Raw genomic sequence first — 18,396 nt, forward strand, 5'->3', positions numbered from 1 at the left:
ATGTGCTCTGCATACCTATTTTCTTTTGTTAAAAAGATGTCTCTACTTGATGTAAAATGTTGTCCTTTTGGCTCTGATTGCAGCTTATTTGCACTAATCTTGATGAACTCAGGGAATTAATTGGAAAAATTGAGAATGAACTCAAAGATGTGGAGAATATTAAAAAGAAATCGGTATGTATTTAAATTCTGTCATGCTTTTGTTTAACCTTATATTTTCAAGTTGTTTTTAAGGATTATCTCTTGGTAATCTTAATCTGCGTTTTCTGAGTATAAATCATGGAAAACTTTTTTAAAATTTCCATTCGGTCCCCATATTGACTTTCAGTTATTAACCTCTGGGAAGGAAAACAATTGCATATCAGTGTCTAGGCATTACCTCAGGGGCTTTTTAGTCAAATAAAACTTAACTTGTGACTAACAGCGTAGACAAACATAGTTTGTCCCTCCCATTACATTTCTCACTGCTTCTTTATCAAGTGTTGCCCTTTCCTCCTGGTTTTATCTAATCCATGGAATTTTAGGCACTCTACACATCTTACAGTTTTATTTCTCACTCTGAACTGTGAAGGGAAACCATCTGTGAACTGATGTATCATCTCGTATTAGAACAGCAAAGGGGTTGGCTTCATCATACCCCAGGGACCTAGAGATGTCTGATGTGGATCTATAGTAAGTAGGAGAAGACACATTCTTACCCAACAAATAATGGAATAACTAATCAGGATAGTATCTAGTTGCATTAGAAGAATTTGGATAAAATTGTTAGAATGATCAGAGTCAGAAAGTTTGGTTCAAAGGTAAGTAACTATCCATAGATATAAATGGATTTTAACATTGCAAGTAGTGTAAGTCATATTGTGAGCAGTGGTTTATATGGAAGTTTTTATTTATATAGATACAGCTCCAGTCAGATATTCTGCTACTGCTTCAGTAACAGTTAAAGCTAAAGAGATATGTTGAATGAGACTGTATATTCGTGGCAGGACTGCTACCCAAACCAATATAATAAATGTTAAATTGATTCTGTGTTGTATATAATTTAGAGCATTTGTCATATAGTTCTGTGGGACGTAACTGGTCAAAGTAAATTGAATGCAATCCACAATGGAACTGATCCATTAAAGAACTGGTTGTCATAATATATGAAATAAAGCTGAAAGAGATGAAGTTACTCTGAATTAAGATCCTCTGAATTCATTGTAACTTTTGTCCATTGTATTCTCCCCCCACTTTGGAATCTATACATACAGTGCTTACTTGTTAACAAGATAATATAAACTTCAGGCAGGGTCACTCTAGTTAAATATTCACTTACAAGAGGCCTATATGATGCTAGTTTTCCAGTTCTAAACATTCAACTAAGTTTCAGCTAATGTTTTTCTTACTGTACAGTATTGTGGACATGGCCTTTCGATCCATAATGTTTTCTCAAAGTATTGTACTTTTTTTAAGTGCACTAAATTGAATGTTTCTGCAGAAAATGAAATATATTCAGAAATATAGAAAAAAAACAAATTCTTTTAGATTGCAATCCCATATGAACTAACCTGCAAGTTAACCCAATTAAACCCTATGGCCTTTAATTCTGAGTGGCCACATATACTGTATAGGATTGTGCTGTTGGGCACCTAAATGGCTTGGCTCCAAACTGTTTGAAAGACCTTATCTCTCCATATGATCCTGTCCAGGTTTTGAGATCTTTGGGGAAGGCTTTCTCTGGGTCCCAGCACCCTCACAGGCTGTGGATCTCCCTTGCACAAGACACTAGGCTGGCTTCTTTTTTCCTTCCTTTTTATTTATACAGGCTTGTGGCCATTAATTAGCTGCTGTAGAACAATCTTTTAAAGGAGGGCGGTGTTGTTCTACCTCCTTTCTTCTGTTTTTAAATATTTAAGGTGTTTTAATTCACAGCATGGTTTTAATATTTGTTTTTTAGTTTTTTGCTTCTTTAAAGAAGCTCTTCAGCATTATAATTTGCTGCGTTTTAGGTATATATTTTAAATATAAGTTATAAGCCATGTTGGATTCCTAAAGAAACATGGAATGTAAATAATAAACATGCTTTTTGAACTTAAACAAAGGGAGTGAGGTTTGGCAAGTAGGTCACTACCACATCGATCCTTGTGCTGATTTGTGTTCAGTGACTCCATGCGAGATGAAAATACATTTTTGCAGGTCCATGGCTAGCTGTACTGTTGATGAAAAATAAGTCCACAATATAATAATATATCATTTTAAGGAGAAAAGTGGACGTTTTGTTGATACACTACTAAATACTAATAAACAATACTGTATATTTGTTGTTGTTGCGTACCTTCAAGTCATTTTTGACTTACAACAACCCTAAGGTGAACCTATCCCAGGGCTTTATTGCCAAGATTTATTCAGAGGGGCTTTTCCTTTGCCTTCCTCTGAGGCTGAGAGTGTGTGACTTACCCATTATCACTCAGTAGGTTTTCATGGCAGACCAGCAAGTCAAACCCTGTTCTCCAGGGTCACAGACCAACACTTAAACCATGATACTACACTGGCTCACATATATGTAATTAAATAAAATACATATCCGTAATGCTAAAGAACAAAAAAGTGTAGTTCAAAATGATTATTTATGAAATCTTAAAAGAAGAAATAAGTATAATATCAGCTTATATTAAATGCATGATTTACAGTATGCTCACATCAGAGGACTGACAGGCCAAAGCCACCAAAGAGAAATGATTTTGACGCCTCTGTGAATATTACTGAATTATTATATTCTTTTCAAATAAATTATATTATTTTTAGATTAATTCCAAGCTTACTTGATTGTGTGGGGGAATTTTTTTTCTGGGGTTTTAAAAACATTTTTCTATCCTCTTTGCTTTAAATGCTCTTTTATGAACAATTTTCCTTTTTTTTTCCCATAACACTCTGCAGACCATGGAACATATGGCAAATTGTTGCTAACCAGCAAAGCCATAGTGAGGAATGGTGGTCCAACAGTGTCTGGAGGGCCACAATTTTGCCCACCCTCCACTATAGGCCTACATGTTCATATATATTATTCAGCTATAAAAGGTGTATCCACCTATGAATGCCATGTGGGACATACAGTCTGCCCTTAGCTTACAAGTGGGATCCATTCTGGACCCCACCCCCATGTAAGCCAAATACCGTGCATGCTCAAGCCCCATTCAAGTGAATAGGGCTCGTGCATGCGGCGGTGCGGTGGCGCCCCTTGCACCTCGCGTGGCTTTCAGCATGCCCACGTATGACATGGATGCACTGTACCTTGCTTTCAGAATTAAAGACAGAATCCAGTGTCATGAGAGCAGATATCTACTCATGCAGTAAGATTTTCTCACCTCCATACACCCCACACCCTTTTAAAATCTTCTTCACAGTGTACTCTAGCCTCCTGGAGGAGATTTTGACAGGGTTCAGGGAGTTGCAGTGGAAGTTGCTCCTTCCACATTTTGCTGATAAAAGCTGTTTGGGTTAATTGCTTCCATCTTCTGAACCTAAAATATGTCAGCCAGTTCTGGATGGGGTCACACCTCCCCTAAAGGACTGCACTCACAGCTTGGGGGTGCTCCTGGACTCGTTGCTTCAGCTGTCAGCACAGATAGAGGCGATGGCCTGGAGCTCCTATTATCAGCTTTGGCTGATATGCTAGCTGCAGCCCCACCTGGAGCTGTGGGACCTAGAAACGGTATTACATACACTGGTAACCTCTCGACTTGACTTCTGCAATGCGCTCTACATGGTGCTATCCTTGGGCTAAGACCGGAAACTTCAACTGGTGTAAACATGGCAGCCAGACTGGTTGCTGGTAAATCAAAAGCCAACCATATAACAACAATTTTAAAAATGTCTCTGCTGGTTGCCAATCAGTTTCCAGGCACAGTAAAAGGTGTTGGTTATCACCTTTAAAGCCCTACATGGTTTGGGACTAGCTTACTTGTGGGAGTGCCTTCCTCATTATAGTCCACCCCGCACACTCAGGTCCTTTGGGAAGAACTTACTGCAGCCAAGGAAGACCAGATTTGCTGCTCCTTCCCAGAGGGCCTTCTCATTTGCCACTCCTAAAGTATGTAATGACCTCCCGGAGGAGATCCATCATATTGCCACTCTAAACGCCTTTAAAAAGGCTGTCAAGACAGATCTCTTCTGGCAGGCCTTCCCAGACTCCTCCCTACCCCAAATTGTTTCTCTTCAACTTGCCTTTTTAACTATTTTAATCTGTATTTTTATTTGTTATTGCTTTTCTATTGGTGGGAGGGATAGGAGATTATGCTTTGTTGATTTTGTTTTTATTATGTATTTTATTTTACTAATTGTATTTCTGTAAACCACCTCGATCTGTAGGGAGAGGCGGGATATAAATTATTGTTATTATATCTTGTATAGTCTTATCAGGTTTACGTGTGATAAAATTTGCTAATCGTCAGAAGTGGATAATGTGTTCATAGCAGTAGGCTTGATTTTCAGATTAATGTAGGGTAGTAATTCCATTCCAAGGTAAATGCAATGCAAGCTCATACCTCAGATTCTAAACTGAAAGCTGATAGAGAGAGTGCAAGTGGCTAATGTTTTAAGGTAATGTTTGTAAAAATTAACAACAGGCTTTTTATTGCCAAATTCATTTTTGCCTACTTTATATATAACAGAAACAAAAATAATACAAAACTTCCATTTTTACATTTGTATCTGTGACATATGATATGCTAGTTTACACTTTTTTTATTTATAAAATTTTATTATATAAAAACAAATCCATTCATCAGCTATTTACATAAATGATTATATCCAATATAATCCCTGTATAGATTTCTAGAATTAATTTTCCTTGTCCCTCCAGAACAATCCCCTTGATCCAAACAATATTTCTTCATCTTATTTTAAATGTTTACATTAAAACAGCAAAAGTCTCTTAATTAGTTTACCTTGAGCATTTTACAATCATTGTTTGGTTAATTATTTTTCTTTAAGGTTATCGTCTCACATAATGTTCCCACTCTCTACCTCTTATTTCCACCTTTCTTTACTATATTTTAAGACCGGAAACCATTCTTTCTCGATTTCTTCTACATTTTTGTGGTTTAACCAACTAGTCAGTTTGTCATTTTCTGCCGTCTCGGTGAGAAACTTATGGAGATAATAGTTTACACTTTCTGTAGGTAAATGCAAACATTTTGTTACTGAAAGTTCCTGTTGGACAGTCTCAAAATAGAGACAACACTAGTAAATAATTACAGCCTGTAAGTGGTTGTTTTTAGTTGATTTTCCTTTGATAATTCCTATGTTTTCAGAATGCAGTATTTTTATTAATGTATTTTTAAAACATCCTGAGGACTTCATAGAGACAGTTTGTTTAAAAAAATTGGAATTCATTGAAGCAGTAGCTATTTCAGTTATGTAGGTTTACTGATCAATTTCAGTCCTTCTGAGTAGCAGATAAGCCCCCTTCTGGACAACCACAGCATGTCAAGAAAATGGCAGGGATACTCCTTTCAGGTTCATATTTGTGAATGAAACTATTTTGGATGACTGAGGAGTATGATGGAAAGAAGAGGTAAACATGCTAGCTTGCAAATTTTGCAAGACCTGAGCAGGGCTGTTGATAACAGGGTGATCTGGAGGTTTCTCGTTCATAGGGTCACTATAAGTCAAAGTCCATTTGATGGCAGTTAACAACAAATGTTGCAAATTGGAGCATCTAAATTAGTATAGCTTTTAAATTCCCACTTAGAGTCAACATGATAGATAATGGCCATACCTTACTGTAACTAAATAATGTTCTTAAATTTGAGGGAGTTGGAAATAGTTAACCTCACCTAGAAACGATTATTGTTGCAGTTAACACATTTCTCAGATCTCGCATATATAAATCCTGATAGTAATCTTGTTTGCTTATTTTCCATTAATTCTTGGTAGCTTTAAAAAAAATTAAGGAAGCCTCAATGGATAAAAAATGACCAAAGTATATATCAAAAACGATAAGTAAAATACAGCTATTAGAAATAATGTTATCATGTTGGATAACATGTTTTATAATTTAATTGACCAGAGATCTATGATTGGACATGTAAGAACATGAATTCAAAAGAATAACCAAGAAGTCCTAAGGGTTAAGAAGCAAGCGCCTAAATTGAGAAGGCTGACACTGGGGATCACTACTTAGTTTGAGTTGGTCAGGTTAAAAGTTGATGGGTGGAAGTAAAATAAATGGGAGTTGACTTGGTGTAATGAGTGTTAGACTGAGACTCTGGAAAATCAAGGTTCAGATCCTCACTTAGCCATGGAAATGCAGTGGCTAGTCTGGGCACGTACTCTCAGCCTCAGAGGAGGGCAATGGCAAACCTCCTCTGAATAGATATTTCCAAAAAATATCTTAAGATGACATTGTCATAGCTGAGATTACTTGAAGGTACATAACAACAACAAGAAATTAGTTAGACCATCTTGAGGTCTATGGTATGTATTTCTTATTTTGTTGGAGGCATGTTACAGGTGTCTTTGGATCATGTATTTTCATAGCCTCCCTCAGTCTGCAGTACCCAGGCCCATTTCTTCCACTTGCCCTCCTTCCCCACTGGCTTACTTTGTCCTTGGAAAATATGCTTGTAGTTAAGAGTTCAAAATTTCTCAGTTATTTTATTTCAAAATTAACTGACTAAATAAAATGGTTTTCATTTCAGCTTGTAATGTATGATTCATTATAACATTTTCTTTAAACGGGTCAGTTGTGTGCAGTGTGATACATATTTATGTACAAGCATTCATAGTCTATTGTCACTGAATGGAAGGCTTATGTTTATAGGCAGGAAAATCTACCTTTTCACTTTCTTAGCTGAAAAAGTGAATAACTTCGCAACCATTTATCTGTTGTATATTTTTCTCCTGTTTTAATTTTTACTGGGAAAACTAAAAAAAGTACTGCCTAGTGTTACTATAGGACAGAGAAAAAAACAGTGTGTGCTGCTTTAATGTGGATATATATATATATATATATATATATATATATATAGTACAAGAATATTCCTTTATTAGATACAAATGTACTTCAATAATAATGGTATTTTCGTATATGCAGGGAAGGTGGTATCATCGAAAGCAAGCTGTAAAAGAACTACACTGTACTCTGATACGACTGCTAAATGAATTGTTACCATGGGAACCAAAACTAATGAAAGCTTTTCAGAGAAACAGGTAATTAATTAGTTGAATCCTTTTCAATAGTGTGAAGTATAAGAAGTCAGCACCAGTTATCCTACTTTGTAATTGCAATATGGTATAGACGAAATTCTGATTTCCACACTTCTAACTTTGAACCAGTGAAGGCTGTAGATAAAAGTGTGACTAGATCTTTTTCTATTAAAAATTATTCAAAGCTGCTGATTTTCTTCTTATCTCTGATGTTCTGTTGAAGGTCTCGATTAAAGAAGGACTATGATGACTTCAAAAGACAGCCAGATCATGATAAATTTACGAGAGAACAGTGGACTAATGAGGATGGTGAAGTAAATACTGGCAAAGAGGTTTCCAGTTTATTAACCAGTGACTCTTCACAGCACACTGAATTTTTGAAAAGGAATTCAGGTAGGTAATTTGCTAGTCATTGTGAAAGATGACGAAAGGTGTCATTGCCATGCTTATATGTGGGTTCTTATTTAACTCAACCAAAGAGTTTAAATGGTAGAAGCTTTAATTGTTTTGTACATACTGGTACTAATTTCTCTAGTTTTGGCAATAAAATAATTCTACAGACCTGATAAAGGAGTATAAAATTATGCATGGTGTTGAGAAAATGAATGTAGAGAGAACTTTTTTTTCATAATACCAGAATCCAGGTTTGTCTACTGGGATATTCTGGATGGATGAAAGGAAGTACTTACTCATACAGCACATATTCAGATGTTGTTATTATACGTTGCAGTGATGACTGCCATCTTTAAAAGAGCATAACAAATTCATAAACAAAATGGTTATCAAAGTGGTTATCATAAACAAAGTGGTTAATATTTAGTTTTGATAAATATATATTCTGTCATTAACAGAGGCAGTATGCCTCTCTATCTCAGTTGCTGAGGAACACAAGCAGGAGAATAATGCTGCATACTTACCTGGCTGTTGCCTGTTGGGCTACCTGTAGGCAACTGTTTGGCCACCATGGAAACAGAACACTGGAGTAGATTATTCTTTGACTGTATTCAGGTGGGCTCTTTCTTGCACTTTGAGCAGTAGATTAGAACAGTTCTACTCATATTCTGTTTCTAATTCCAACTGTGAGAGGTGGAAGTTTGCGGCTGCTTTTTCTTCCCCTAAATTTAATAATTTAGATTTAATTTAGCACTGTGTCAGAAGTAGGTAAAAGGTATAGGTCTAATCCCCAGTGGAAAAAGACGCTCAGACAGAGCTCTAGTAGCACCTGTTTTCTTTGCCGTCTCCTTTCCAAAAGTGAGTTCTTGGATTTGGAGTCAGAGAAGACACTGGCACTGTATGCAGGTACTTCTATTCCATTTATTTGCAAATATTTATAAACTGTTTATATAAATAGATTTCATAGTCGTGTACAACAATAATGAAACATTCAACAAAAACAGTGTGTAAAATCAAGGTAACAATGTGTACTTTCTCTATAAAAGTGATGATACGCTATAGTCTCACTTTGGTGTTTGACTGGGATTCTTGCCAAAACTTTTCACCCTCTCAAGATGCCCAGTGAGATGTTCATATATTCCAATTCTAGTAGATTAGAAAATTTACTTACTAAAACAATATGGCCTTATAGTGCAGAAACCTTGGTAGCTAAAATACATATTTATTAAATATTTCCCTTCAGACAAACACTCTCAATTTTTGTTGCTAAAAAAAGCCTTATACCTATTCAGGATATGTTTGAAAATGAAATTGGATGAAAACTAGGCTACTGTATTAACAACTTGTTGATTCACATATTCCTGATGAAAATTTTATGGTACTATCAGAACCTTTTCTAGTTGCATCAAAAGTATATTTTGATATTAAAGCAGTAGTAAATTAATAATTGTTTAAAACTAGCTTTTCAAAGACACTTTCTTCTTTGCTATTTCTTCTAGATGACATGAAACTATCAGAGATGAATCTTGCTACCGGAAAATCCAGACCACTGAGAAAAGAACTGACTTGTAGAGAAATACAGAAGATAGTGCCTAAATCTGTTAAACGCCAGTCTAAGCAAAACAGTTGCTTAGATGATAGCACAAATGAGTTTTCACCAAGGAAACGGCTTAAATTAAGCACAAGTGATACTACAGTGCATAGTATAGAAAATGATCCGTCAATAGATGATTGTTTGAATCAGCAAAGAGAATCCTCATTTTCAGAACCAACAGACATGACGGATACTCCAGTCTCAACACCAAATTTGATAAGAGGGACCAAACCCATCCAGGCCTTGCTTGCTAAGAATATTGGGAACAAAGTGACCTTAACAAGTCAGCTGCCACCCAATGTAGGCAGAAGCATTTCAACTTCTGAAAAACTGATTATGTCAACTATAGGTACCTCCCCAGTCAAACCAATGGTGCCCTGCCAGACCAGCTCAAAGAATCCTTTACAAGTATTGTACAAAATGCCAGGTGGCCATTGTGTGCCAATAGACCTGCACAATAATTCAGTGAAAATTCAGGTGCAGCCCGTGGGTGATGGTAAACCGGGAGAGAAAACCACAGGAGAGAAAATCATGCAGCAAGTCCTTATTTTACCTAAAAATTTTCTTATCCATCACAGAGACAGTAAAAGTGGGGCAAAAGAAATCTCATCATTGCAACAAAAGACTACTGAACAGCATTGCATCTCTCTTCCCCAGCCAACAGCTATCAACACTACCTTAGCACCTGTCGTTTCAGCTTCACCTGTCGTCAATGCTGCTGCTACCTTTCTGCCCAGCACAAATTTTAAAAAGAATACTACACATTTGGCACAAGGAGCTAATACTGGCAATAGATTTCCAGCATTGCCTTCTATAGGCCCCACAGGTAATATATTAGCTTCAGTAATGAAAATGAGTCAGTGTGAAGCTACTAAAACTAAGACTGTCATTTCAGCTGCTTCATCTCCTGTTGCTTCACCTACTGTTTCCTCAGCAGTTCAGACTTGGACAACCACACTTCCACAGAGTGTTTCTGCTTGCACCAGCAATTCCTCCCCAAGATTAGCATCTCCACAAAACAACGCTGATGTTGGTGAAGCTAAACAAGAACTGAAAACAATCTGTATCAGAGATTCACAGTCAATCCTTGTTACAACTCGAGGTGGGAACACAGGAATTGTTAAAGTACAGACAAATTCAGACCAGCTATCCCCAAATAACTTAGCCCCAAATTCTGTTTTCACATATTCACCTCAGCTGCAGACATTTTTAGTGCCAAAATCCACACAATTACCAAACTCCTCAGCTGTAACAACAACCATACCTAGTTTTCCAGCACTTATTCAATCGTCTCCAACAACTTCTGTTTCCATTTCATCTCTTCCTGCTAGTGTAAATAAGGCAGTGGGGGAAAACATGACCATTGCATTTGGGAAGCCTCTTAACAGTGGTACCATGGGTCATGGTTTGCAAAAAACTGTACATGTATCTCCCCCTAACTTCCTGGCTCCTACATCATCTAAAATTGTCATGCCGCCACCACCACCACCAAACAGCTCTGCTAATGCAGCTAGCATTTCTCCAGGAAACATTGGGCATAATACAACATGCACTACCCAGGCTCCTTTGATGAATCAACAAGTCAGTATAAATTGTACAAAATATTCTGTTACTCAGCCTGAATCCATGCCCATAACCAGTGGAACTGCAGTGAGTGGTGCTCAGATTCAAAAACTTATGTTGGTCACAAATCCCCCGCTTCTTCCTGCCTGTGGACCTGCAGGAGTCAATCTGATCCCTGCTTCAACATGCAGTGGCACAACTGCACAGAAAGTGGTTTTCATTAACACTCCACTTGCCAATATTCATTCAAACACCACTTTAACTGCAGAATCATTTAAGCAGACCTTTTCTCCTTCAATGGGCAAAACATATGTTAAAAGTGCAGAGCAGCCTCAATTAGTCCTCATTCCATCTTCTGTGGGGACTTCATTAAAAGTAAATAAGTCGCCAACTGTTTCTCAGATAAAAGATGTGAAAATAGGACTTAACATTGGTCAGGCAATTATAAACAGCACAAGTAATGTTCAGCGTGTCCCACCAATTAACATCATGCAGCCTGCAGCTTCAAAAGATGCAGAAGAGAAAAATGGTGTAACTTTGACATTGCCAACATGTGGTGCTTTAGTTCCTGTATGTTCAGATTTGGCATGTCAGAGTCTTACATCTTTCAAAGAGTCTCCAAGTGCTACAACAAGAGCAGCCAATGTATCCACAGTAACAACAAATGCATGTTTAGAACCTATTTCCGTGGCATTGAGTGGCCCTACTACTGGAGCACAGCCTCCTGTCTTTGCTGGTGGAGTAGATACTTCAACAAAAATAACACCAGTTGGAAATACTCGACTCCATACCTCTAACGTTGGAAACACTATGGCTATATCAACAGTGAAAACAGGACACCTTGCTTCATCTGTTCTGATATCAACTACTCAGCCAGCAGCATGTCATCCAAATTTAACATCTAGTTTTCAGTTGCCAGTTACAGTTGCTTTGCCTGGACCTGTGAATAGTGCTCCTCCAGTGATGCACACTGTCACTCAGTTGCCAGCAGCTCCGTCTGCTGCACAGTGTATGCCCCTTTCAAAAGGTCAGCAGTCTACCGTGGTCCAGTTTCAGTCACCAGGAATTCCAGCTGCAGTGCCAATAAACAGGAGTGCTCAAAAACCCCAAACTGTATTGCCCCCTAATACACCAAATACAGGTAAAGTAATTAATGTTTCGAATTTAGTTAACCTGCCTTGCCAGTTGCTGCCTCCTAATTTTGTAAAGCCAATTCCTGTTTTCACATGTGGTCCCGGTGTCTCTACTTCTCAAACTGTTTCAGTTTCACCATCTATAGGTAGTAACATAGGAGGACAGTTGAATGAGACTTGTATTCAGCAGAAAATAATTATTAACACTTGTACACCTTTGGCACCTGGAACTCAGATAATGATCAGCGGTACTCGGTTCATTGTTCCACCTCAGGGGCTTGGAGCTGGCAGCCACGTCCTTCTCATCTCTACAAATCCAAAACTTGGGCCTCTTTTAACAGTTAATAATGGTCATGGTTTTCAAGGTGTTTCCCATGCTGCCCCATCTCCCCAGAGAACTACACAAGTGTCTAGTAATACTTTAAGTTGGCAGCCATCAAAGCAACCTTTGAAAAGCTTTACCAAAATTGTAAATTCCCTTGGGACTACAAACCCACTGCCTGTTGTACATCCGACACCACAGATAGTGAACAGTGCTACAAAACCAAGCACTCCATCTTTTGTAACAACAGTGTCAACAGTGTCTACATCTTTGTTAACAGTCACCCCATCTAATTCTGTAACTAAACCATCGTTGGTTGGTGTAACTCACACTGGTAACTCACAGCTGCAAGGCAATACAGCTGTACTGCATCTAGATACGTCTATCAAAAAACTTATGGTGAGCCCAGAAGGAGCAATTTTAAATGCTATAAAAACTCCAACATCAAAAACTTCTTCATCTTTGTCTCCTGATGTAGTTTCCACAAGCAAGAGTCCTGCTGTTGTCTTCCCTAATTTTTTGAACTCTAGCATAGGTGTACCAAGCACAGCTGCATCTTGAGCTTAGAGTAAATGAGCCGTTAAAATGTTGGGGCATTCCTTTGTGTTCACCTTTAATTTATAATTGTTTTTTTAATTGCTTATGTGGTTTGAAACATACCACTCATGTGGCTTATGTACATGAACCTGAAGCATGGGAAGGCAATTTTATGCAGATGGAATCTGGCAGTAAGGGAACTGGACTGTTTTGCATCCACTCAGAATTCATGAGCTGAATGAAGTCAGGATCCTGCGCATGTCATATGTATTACTTGTCCAGGTTGCCATTGACTGGAAAGTTCTATATACTCAAATTTTACAGCGTTTATCACATGCCCAACGGTTTTTGTGTGGAAGGGTGTAGTTGATATTTTAAAAAATGCTTCATATTAGATTGCTGTTTTTAGTTCTCCCTTTTAAAACAATATGGTTAAGAAAACACCATTTAGAATACTTTTCACACCTGTGCTTTCAAAGGTGGATTTTGTGTTTTGGGGAGGTTGGTAATGAAAATGGTTTAAAAGGCCATCTGTTGAGACATGTTGCAGAAAGCAGTGTTTTGTTCTTGCTTACCACATTTACAGAAATACGTTTCTTTTCAAAAATCTAGACATTTTTCCTTCTTGTTTATAAACAGTACAGTTTTTTGCAAATTTACTTTGTTTCTGTTTTTTAAAGCATATTTATGCATTGTAAAAATGCAATCTATTCTGTAAAATTGTACATATCCCTGATTCCCTACCAATATGTACTAAACTATGTGTAAAAAGAACTACTCTGTCTTATTTATGTTTTGTTTACATAATGTATAGTTTTTTAAGTATTTTAGTAATTTTGGACAAGTGTACTGTTTAGCAATAATGCAGAAGAATCTGCATGTAATAATAAACCAAGTTGCTGTATTTCTGCTTGATAATACTGTTATCAGTGTCACCGTGGAGAAATGAAACTTGATAGCCTGAGGTTATATATGTATGTATAGTAATGATTTTAAGGTATTGGGGTTTTCAAAGAGATTGTGGGCCTAAGCACACTTACTTAGAGACAAATTCAGTAGAAATTTGTCTAGCGGGATTTGCAGTGAAACAAATGAACCTACAGTTATGATATTCCAGCCCAGCTGATCTTTTACCTGTCGCCTGCATCTTCCACCACTTTTAAAATCATGACTGTCAGAGGTTCTTTGCACTGTTTCACCATTGCCAGTAAGTGTGAGAACTATCACTTCTAATAGGAAATTTACCGTGTTTGAACAGCTTTTTATGTATTGAAATATATCAATTCATTAAACGATCAGGGTTTTTTTTTGTATTTGATCATAAGACACAGAAACCAAAACTCTGAAAAATGAAGCCATTCTAGCAAAACCAGTCAACAGGATGGAGTAGGCCAGTTCTTGTGAGGCAGAAGAACTATATAGTTGGCCCTGTTTGAAGATTCAAAATGTTTCTTGTTAATAATCACAGCCTCAGCAGAAATGTGTACCGTATGAGGAAGAATAAGCAAAATCACTAGACTGTCTTATGCTGGTTTTAGAATGAAGGAAATTATGTGCCTGGATTCTTAATTTGAAAATGTGAATTTCTTGTAGCAGTGAACTTAGGTGAGTGAATACAAGTTTTAAAAGTGCTTGGGAAACAGTGTAGAAAAGATAGAACTGTAAGTGATTGTAAGTAATATATGTTCACACTGGAAGGCTTACATTGGCAGACTCCATTTGGCAAATTTTAGCTTGGTGGATCAATTGGGCTAACCTAAACAGTTTTTCTTGACTTACTATTTTACATCTCAGATGCCGTAGTAAAGAACAACCAGTAGAATATTCATGTTGTGGTAGATGACTGTTGATAAAGACTTTTGTTGTTGAACGTGATTAATGATAAAATGCTTAGGATTTTGTAGTGATTTGTCTCCAGAATAGTTATATAAATAGTGTGGTAAACCTTCCAAAGTGTCAGTTTTACAGATAGGGAACTGAGATTTAGAGCCCCCATTCACGAAGCCAAGCGTTTCATGGTTTAACTCTACTTGCTCTCAACTCTCCAGTAGCTGGAGAAAAAAGTGGTGCCTTTACCTTGACCTTTAAAGCACCTTAATTCAGGGAAAGGAGAAAGTGGGCATGTCACTCATATCCTTCCCAGAAACTTACAAATAACTACTAAGACAGATGTATGTCCACAGCCAAAAAGATGTAAATTAGTAGTCCATAAATCGATCACTGGTGTCTATTTTTTTATGTGATGGTGGCTGTTTGTGGGGGTAGTGAAAGGGTCTGTTAGAACAGTGAACCTCAAGTTAGCAGTTGTGGAAGAGGCAGCAGTTATTCCCCCCCCCCCCCAAAGTGCCAAGGACTGGTACCATATTTGCGCCCATTGGCTACAATTGTTTCTTTCTTCCCTAGAAGCTCACCAGGGCCCAGCAACAAATGGTTCCAGCACTGGTTCTTGGACCACCACCCTGAATAGGACTGCATTAGAAAATCCTTAATATTGATTGTCAAACACTTTTGACCCCTGTTTACTGCCACTTCCTATCTGCTACTGATTTGTTTTTGTTTGTTCTTAGAAATTCATGGCGGAAAAGTAGTTATGATTTCTATGGCATGAAGCCTGTTAGATTTGACTTTTTAGGGATGTGGTTTGGATTTGAATGAATCCTGGATCCAAAACTAAATTGTAATAATTGAAGACAGGTTCGGTGTTGTCTCTATCAAAGCGAGCAGCTTCAGGAAACTAACCAGATCTGAACATTCCTGAAGACGTATTAGCAATTTGGAGTTAGAAAGAGAGAGAAAGGTATTTCTCCATTTCTCCCCAAGCTCTCTGAATAAAGCAGAGGCAGAGAATGTGTGTCCCAAGCTCTCTAAATAAAGCACAAGCAAAGAATGTGTGTTGAATTGCCATTGCCATATTTCTTCTCCCTTGGCTATGTTGCCTGGGATTAGTAGCAGTTCTTCACCCTGACAAATGAAAACCCCTGGGAGGGAGGAGGAAGAAGACTGGTAAATTTAGCTTCTGATCTAAAGCTGGGAATTGCACAGCCCCTCAGATGTGGTTGAGCTACATCTTCCAGAAGCTGCAGCCAGCACAGCCAACTGAAATATGCTGCCAATTGCAAATCAACAACATATGGAGAATAACATGATTTCCGTCCTTATTTCAAACATAACGAATTATTTTACCAGTGTATTCCAATCTCAGTGCTTTAGGGGAGGAAGGTTGAAATAATATATTTCAGAACTAATGCAGTGTTCATTGCTTTTTCTAGTTCTCCTTTCCAAGAGCAGAACAGTTGAAACCTGGTGGAGTCTCTGGGAATTGGGAGTGTTCACCATTGGTGTTTGCTTGGAAAAAGCTGGATTTTCAAACCTCCTGCCTGTACCACAGTATGCTCTACATGCACTGCCCTCCCCCCCCCCAGCTTTCTGTGACTTTAGTGCTAATTTCATAGAAGACAAACAACAATTATTAAACTGTTTTCTATTAATTATAAATGCCTTAGCCTGAAAAATCTGGAAGTTTCTTGCCTCGAGATATCTAAACAGGGTTTGTCATTTTCATACAGCTTGACCCCAAAACCTGTGGAAGTAAGAGGAAACCTATCATGCACAAGCTAAATTTGAATGCTCTGCATCTACACCAGTTCTGATTTTTATACCTCTGTTCTAAATGTAATTTTAAGTAAATGCTTGTGAAAATCTAGGGAGATAAAATGCATGCTTCTTTGGAAAAACCCAAAACTATAACACTTAATCTTGTGCAAAACTCTCTGCAGAAAGAAATTCTCTGCTATTCTGAAACTTGGTAGTCTTGATCTTTGAAGGGACAGTTGCCCCTGAAAATTTTGTCATATTCCATCAAGACATTATTTATCTGCAGCTTCCTTTAAAAAAACCACACACATATAAAATTTAAAGGTGCGTAGCACAAGAATCCATATGCTTGTGTGATATTTGCCAGATAAATTTTCCTCCTTAAAGGTCTATGATGCCTGCAGACTTTCTCCAGTTCTAGCAGAAAAAAAGTCATTACTGGTCACTGATTTCCAATGATAGTCATTGGTTTGCTCAATGGTGCAGATATCTGCACTGAGCTTCAAAATCGGACTGAGTGCATACAGCTGTTTTCCAAATCACTTGAACCAGTCTCATCCCAGATCTTGTGATCAGTGTACAGTCCTATGGACTACACAATTATATTGCTGTTGGTAAAATGAAGCCTGCTCATTACCTATGCTGAATAACAAGAAAAGAGGAATTCGGGGCACTCAGGCTGTAACTATGTAAAGCACAAGATTGTGATTTGCAGAGATCAAAATATTTTACAAAATACTACGTATCTCTTGTTATGTATCAGGTCATCCATTAATGTTACTTACAAATTATCTCCTCTTGACTGGTCTTGGTGATAATTGTGATAGTATATGTACAAACAGCTGTGGAATTCAGTTCAGGTGCACCAGTATTTTATGACGTACATCAGAGGTGGGCAAAGTGCAGCCCAGAATATTCCCTAGGATGTCCCCAATGTATTCTATGGAGTAATAATGGTATTTCCAACATGTTTAGAAATCCCCCCTTCTCCCCAGGGACCATAAACAGTTTTTACAGAATTTTTCTAAAACTTTTTTTTTGCCCCCAAATGCTCCAAAATGTTCACTGAGGGGCATGAGGTGCATTTCTACCACATTTTGTAGCCCCTCTTGACAATTTAGGCCCAGGAGAGGCTTTTTTGAAACCCAAACCAGGGTGAACATGTCCCATACCCCCTAGAAGGGGGCAAAAACATTTTAAAAAATTGGGAGCAAGTTTCTTCAGGAGCTAATGGAGCCATCGATAGTTGTTCATCCCTGATATACATGGTATGAGCTGATTGTTTATTGTCTTTTACCTAATACAGTCTCTGAGGTGCAAAATCAAGAGGCATGTTCCAAGGCAATATGCAAAGACTCCTTATGAATTGTTCACAATTAAAAGACAATATTGGCAATTCAGAAATATAATGTAACAACAATGCTCATGCTTGAAAGGCCAAGTTTGAACCCTCTCCCCAGCCCTGGTTATTACTTCAACTGTCCTCATTACTATAGTTGTCAGGAGTGGAAACCAAATTGAAAAAATATTCAGAACGAATGAGATGGCAGTTCATGTGTATGGGATTGCAGCCTGAGCTTTAGCACTGGTATTTCCAGATTCACATCCCAGGATATATTGCTTTTTCCCCTTATAAATTACACTATCAACTCTATAAGATGATAATGTTAGAGACAGTAGGGATGCACTGATTCATTCCTCTCAACTGCCAAAGATGTGACCGAGCATTGGATTTTCCTATTTCTATTCTCTTCAGTGCTGACCATATGGTAAAGCCATCTAAGTCAAAAACATACTGGAAGTGGTGGCATCAAACCCTGAACATGATCAGGTCACCAACAAATCCTGGAAAAGAAAGGGGGAAAGCTGACTTCATAAGAGCATTAAGGCCTGGTGATGTTCCCCATTGTGTTGTGTTTGGCTCTTGCCCTAAGCTCCTTTTGTCAAAAATGTAAAACCATATTTTTCCATTAAACTTTTATAAAGCCTGGTAGATAATGTGAATACCTTGATTTTTTAGCTGCTTACTATTGGATTGTTTCATTTTACCGTGAGCAGTTATCTTTAGTT

General features: G+C 37.7%; 1 protein-coding gene across 3 annotated transcripts in view; it reads left to right on the forward strand.

Moving 5' to 3' along the window:
* BRD10 (bromodomain containing 10) overlaps window positions 1-13,506 on the forward strand; it is a 63,582-nt gene extending 50,076 nt beyond the window's left edge. For all 3 annotated transcript variants that reach the window (XM_089489954.1, XM_089489945.1, XM_089489961.1), the window contains 4 exons: window positions 84-173; window positions 7,078-7,193; window positions 7,414-7,583; window positions 9,083-13,506. In XM_089489954.1, the coding sequence (XP_089346080.1) occupies window positions 84-173; window positions 7,078-7,193; window positions 7,414-7,583; window positions 9,083-12,756 (4,050 nt within the window). In that variant the 3' untranslated portion in view covers window positions 12,757-13,506. The remainder of the gene's footprint in view (window positions 1-83; window positions 174-7,077; window positions 7,194-7,413; window positions 7,584-9,082) is intronic.
* The last annotated feature ends 4,890 nt before the right edge of the window (window positions 13,507-18,396 follow it).

Source organism: Sceloporus occidentalis, unplaced genomic scaffold (genome assembly GCF_023333645.1).
Source record: "Sceloporus occidentalis isolate IW3139 unplaced genomic scaffold, rSceOcc1.0.p SCAF_1, whole genome shotgun sequence".
In the NCBI taxonomy this organism is placed as follows: domain Eukaryota; kingdom Metazoa; phylum Chordata; class Lepidosauria; order Squamata; family Phrynosomatidae; genus Sceloporus; species Sceloporus occidentalis.